This window comes from Leptodactylus fuscus, chromosome 7 (assembly GCF_031893055.1).
Source record: "Leptodactylus fuscus isolate aLepFus1 chromosome 7, aLepFus1.hap2, whole genome shotgun sequence".
Taxonomy (NCBI): Eukaryota; Metazoa; Chordata; class Amphibia; order Anura; family Leptodactylidae; genus Leptodactylus; species Leptodactylus fuscus.
The window spans coordinates 132,604,850-132,610,568 of record NC_134271.1 but is presented as its reverse complement, the minus strand read 5'-3'; the positions used below and the strand labels follow the sequence as shown (position 1 = coordinate 132,610,568).

The 5,719-nt window shown below is 39.9% G+C and overlaps 1 protein-coding gene across 1 annotated transcript; it reads right to left on the bottom strand.

Annotated features, from left to right (window-relative positions):
• Positions 1–647: 647 nt before the first annotated feature.
• On the bottom strand, positions 648–1,574 carry LOC142214510 (olfactory receptor 6N1-like). The gene has a single exon (XM_075283457.1). It carries the CDS (start codon positions 1,572–1,574, stop codon positions 648–650), a length of 927 nt encoding a protein of 308 aa, XP_075139558.1.
• Positions 1,575–5,719: the final 4,145 nt, after the last annotated feature.

Here is a 5,719-nt window from a genome sequence, read left to right as displayed (position 1 = left end):
ACCGACGTGGTAATTAGAAAAAATTTGCTTTAACGGTAGAATCCCTTTAAATATGTTTGTGTGTCTTTTTAATATTACTATTAGAGATGAGCGAACACTAAAATGTTCGGGGTTCAAAATCCGATTCGAACAGCCGCTCACTGTTCAACTGTTCAAACGGGTTTCGAACCCCATTATAGTCTATGGGGGGGAAATGCTCATTTCAGGGGTATGCAACATTCGATCAAATTCTACTTACCAAGTCCATGATTGAGAGTCGGGCTGGATTCTTCTCCCTGCGCAGCGTCCCCGCGTCCTCTTTCAGCCTTGAATTCACTCTACTAGGCATCAGGCATGGGCAGAGCTGACTGTGCATGCCCGCACTACAAGTGGACATGCGCAGTCGGCTCTGCCCAGGCCCGATGCCTAGTAGAGTGAATTCAGAGCCGGAAGACGCCGCGGGGAAGCTGCACGGAGAAGACTTCTAAAGGTAAGAGAAGAACCAGCGTTGATTGGCAATGTATAGCATTCTGCCAATCAATGCTGGTTCTGCATCAAATCTTAACTTCGAACAGCTAGTAGTACTTGATCGAGTACGAGTATTTAGAATACCGTAGTATTTTATCAAATACCTACTCGATCGAGTACTACTCGCTCATCTCTAATTACTATGTCTTGATAACCCGTCTAGTTACTTTTCTAACAGCGTTCTTTACTTCTCTATTTCTAAATGTATAAATAAATGGGTTTAGAAGCGGAGTCACCACAGTGTACATGAGGGCGAGAAACTTGTCATAGTGGCTGCCTTTAGGCCTGACATACACAATAATAGCTGAGCCATAGAACAAAGACGCTACAATGAGATGGGACGAGCAAGTAGAAAAGGCTTTTGTTTTTCCCTCATTGCTCTTAATCTTCAACACAGAATATATGATACGAATATAGAACCCCACTATGGCAAAAAAGGGCAAAATTATTGAAATAAAAGTGGCTACAATCGTAGCTATATTGCTAACAAATGTGTCAGAGCAGGCTAAATTTTGCAGTGCTGACAGGTCACAGAAGAAGTGGTCAATTTTGTTTGCTCCACAGTAGTCCAAGAGGAAAGTCTCAACTGTAGCAAATAAAGATACTGTAAAACCAAGTAACCATGGCAAGACGGCCAACTCATAACATAACTGACTGGTCATTATAGCGGAATAACGTAATGGATTGGTAATAGCTAGGTATCTATCAAAGACCATCAAAGAAAGAAGGAAGCACTCTGCTTGTCCTAGAGAATTGAAGACATACAACTGAATGAAACAACCAAAATATGAGATAGTCTTCTCAGTCTGGATGAGGATGGCCAACAGTTTTGGGACAGTTACAGAGACAAACATTATTTCTAGAACAGTAAAGGTACTGATGAAAAAATACATTGGAGTGTGAAGAGAAGACTCAACTCTTATTAATACAAATATGGCGATGTTTCCAAGAACACAAGTGATATATGCCAGAAGAACCGCGCAGAAGAGGAAGTTCTGAAATTTATGAAAACGGGAAAATCCCAAGAGGACAAATTCCGTCACGGTAGTTGTGTTGACATCTTGCATTTTGAGATGAAGATATATTTTTATATATCCAATAAATGTACTACAACTTTGGAGATAAGATAATAATTAGAAGTGAAGAAGATCCTTCATTGACTTTTCACCACTTCTACAATGTGTCCCACTGCTAACTCCCACATAGCTGTAGATTGATCAAGCTGAATTATCACATGGATGCTCAGGAGTTCCAGACATCATAGTATTAGGGTTTCCATGGAGGAAAATGGTGAGGAATTTGGTGTGGAATTTCAGCACTGAAAAAAAAAAAGCCTCCCATTGACTTCCATGGGTTCCTTTTTCTGCTAGCATCTGCTAACACCAAAATTCATCACCAAATAAAGTGCCATTTTACTCCATGTGAATTGAGTTATTGCTGCATGAGGGGATCATATCAGATACCAAAAGCAGATATTCACATGATTTTGCTATTCTGATATATATATATATATATATATATATATATATATATATATATATATATATTTCATTTTAATAAGAGTTTAAGTCTAATATTTTTGGCTATTTTTGTTTCTTTATTTTCTTTTTCTTTGGTTCTCATTAGTTTTGTATAGGACTTGTGTTGAAATCTGATACAAGTCAAATCTATGCAAAAATCTAGAAAATTCTGACCAATTCATTAGCTTTACCACTGTACATCTAAGACTAAACAAATCTCAATACTGCATAATTGTTCAAGTCACTAATAGTAAAATTAGAAAAAAAAGAACAAGCATGACTTTTTGGAAGGGTTGCCATGAGAAGGTTGTTCTTTCTTAAAAGAACATGGTAACATGGCTTATATTTGCAAAGTTGCATCTGAGCAAACCTCAAGACGTCTGGAACTATGTGACAATGTCTCTTAGATAAGTCCAAAGTTGAGATGTTTGGCCAACGTGCACAGTGCCACATTGGGCAACAACCAAATTCAGTATAACAGGAAAATAAAGCTCATACCAACTGTCTAGCAATTTTGGGATAAGTGATGATTTGGGCTTTCTTCTCTTGCGGTCATCGAGTAGACCATGAACTCACATGTATTCTAAAGTGTTCTAGATTAAAATTTGCAGTTAAATCTTGGCCAAAAAGTGTTCACGTCAGAGGACAATAATCCCAATCAAATCATGAGTTCAACCCAAGTGGAATACTGTGGCAGAACCTTAAGAACTTAAACAAGGCTATAAGGAAGAGGAGGTCAAAATTCCACCAGAACAATTTGAGACACCAAGAAAATGATACAGAAGAAGAGCACAAGCTATGGATTCATGGGGTGTCCTTAGTTTTTCTCATGTGACTTTTCTATTTTGCATTCAATTAATAAAATGGTGGAAATGCTGATTTTGTTTGTTATTGCACATCCTGATTTGTAGAACTACTGATACATAATAATCTTGATACCTAGAATATTATTAATAGAGCTGCTTAACAATGACAAGTTGGCTTGTTCATCTTGTATCCAGGACCCAGGGCACATGCCCACCAGTCCCACCTTCCCTCCAGTTTTGCCACTGCATTAAAGGGGTTGGCCACTTTCAGACCAATATTGACCAACACATGTACAATAAAAAGATATACAATTTTCCAATATACTTTCTGTATCAATTCCTCACGGTTTTCTAGATTTCGGCTTGCTGTCATTCATTCTGTTACTTCTAGAGGATAAAACTCTGACCATGGTCATGTATTTTATGGTCCATGGTCATGTGAGGAGTACACAGGTTCCACATAAAAAAAATGGCCTGGGTGCATGCGCAGTAGCATGCGGCTTCTACTACGGCTACTGCGCAGGCGCCCAGGCCATTTTTTTTTTTTTATCAGTGTCAGTTTCCGAGCGCCGGAGGAGGACGGGACTGGAGGAAACCGCAGGAAGAAGAGGTGGGGATGAAGAAGACGGCGCACCCTGAATGCCCGCCCAACGTGCATGATGTATAAGTAGATCACATTCTTTTTTAGGGTTTTATTTTAAAATGGGGGGTAGTTTAATATAACATTTACGGTGCCTGAATAGCCTTTTTAAAGGCTATGCACGCATATGTGTGCATAGCATGATTTTGCTCATAGAGCCCCTTTAAATTCAGTAGTATCATGTGAAATAAAATAAAAAATGTTAATGCCTTTCATACCATTATCTAATCTTTATGTCCATTTCCAGCTTAAGAAAGATCCAAAGATGCCAATGATGAATGTATCCTTTAGATATTGACTGTTACATGGAAAACATGAATTATGAACCCATTGGGTCACTAAAGGATATGGCTAAACCAGGGAGTGTGAGCTAAGAGATTGTGAGATCTTTACCCATAAACTTTGCAAAGTGATATGGACTTTCCCACTGGGAAAATCCCGGCCACTACCTATAGAGCACTGTCACATAGTACATAAGTTCCGTGGTATAAGGTCCATAGGCAGAAATTGATGCATGGTTCAAGACAAACAGCTTTTGGTTGTGACTCATGGGAAGAGGTCAATACTAGCAGCAGCTAAAAGATACAGTCAAAAAGACAGCAGGAACAAACACACATTGATAAATATAGTAGTCAAAAGGACCTTATTGTTCATGTATAGAGCAAAGAGGTAGAGTCTTTAAGATGCCTGGGGTTATTCTCAAAACTCAGGGAAATTTGTGCCCATTAATAACATTAGGAGAAGGCCAATGTGATGCAAAAGAGTGGGCAAGGGAACTGGAAGTAAGAAGATTAGAGATGAGCAAGTAGTACTCGATCGAGTAGGTATTCGATCGAATACTATGGTATTCGAAATACTCGTACTCGATCGAGTACCACTCGCTGTTCGAATGTAAAAGTTCGATGCAAAACCAGCATTGATTGGCCGAATGCTATACAGTCGGCCAATCAACGCTGGTTCTTCTCCTACCTTTAGAAGTCTTCTCCGTGCAGCTTCCCCGCGGCGTCTTCCGGCTCTTCATTCACTCTGCCAGGCATCGAGCCTGGGCAGAGCCGACTGCACATGTCCGCTTGTAGTGTGAACATGCGCAGTCGGCTCTGCCCAGGCCCGATGCTTGGCAGAGTGAATTCAAGGCCGGAATTGGACGCGGGGACGCTGCAAGGAGAAGACTGCACTGAGGATCCAGCCCGACCCTCACTCGTGGACTTGGTAAGTATAATTTGATTGAACGTTGCCTACCCCTGAAACGAGCATTTTCCCCCCATAGACTATAATAGGGTTCGATATTCGATTTGAGTAGTATAACTGTCTTTCAGTATATATGTAAGGTAAAGAAAGCCCCATGATAGATGCCTGCAAAAAATATATTAAAAAGAAAAGTCTATACATGAATTAATAGAAATGCAGCCTTGAATGATAAAAATAAAATACACAAAAGAGCAGCTACAGATATAGCAAAGATTAACTTGCCATTTCTTGATCTATGGGTGCCACTCCACTGATACCGGTTGGAATCTTCTCCTTAGCCTTCACCGTTCTCGAGCAACAGACACCATTAATCTTGGTGCCTGATGTGTTATCTAATCTCTGTAATGTCAGAAGGGGGGATGATGCAGAGCTCCATTTATACATTCTCCATTCAGAGAAAATAGGTCACACTTTCTAAAGCAGGCCTTATCTCCCCCCTTGGGCTGTGTATATGTGATCTCCTCAATGTCATTGTATCTGCAATGTGTAGCAGAGCCTAAAGTAGTTGTGTAATCGGAGGTACGATTTACAGTGACACCCTAAGTACTACGGTATGGCTCACTTGCTGATGGTACATGGCATGTCCCAGTAAGACATAACATGACATATGGAGTATACACAGAATAATGCATGTGCAAAGTATAACATAACAAAAGAGGCTAAATAAGACAATAGCAAAAGTCACTGCACTTACCTGAATAAAATGAAGGAAACAATGAAAGAAAATATTCTCCACAGCTTACATGTAAGAACTATATTGTAGCCGTCACACAAGCACAAAGACTGGTCCTTTGCACGTCTGTAATTTATACCACATATTGGACACACAAAGGAAATGCACAATACCCTAAAGAACAGAAACAAAGGAATCACACAGAACCCTAAAGGACCAACAGGTCCCAACCCAACTAATGATTTTGGGTCCTCTAGGCAATTTATGCACATGATGTTCTCACATTAATACAATCTTTCCCGAGGATGCAGATCATAATGGAATC

Excerpts from the sequence above, each read along its gene's own strand:
- LOC142214510 (XM_075283457.1), bottom strand. The coding sequence starts at position 1,574 with ATGCAAGATGTCAACACAACTACCGTGACGGAATTTGTCCTCTTGGGA.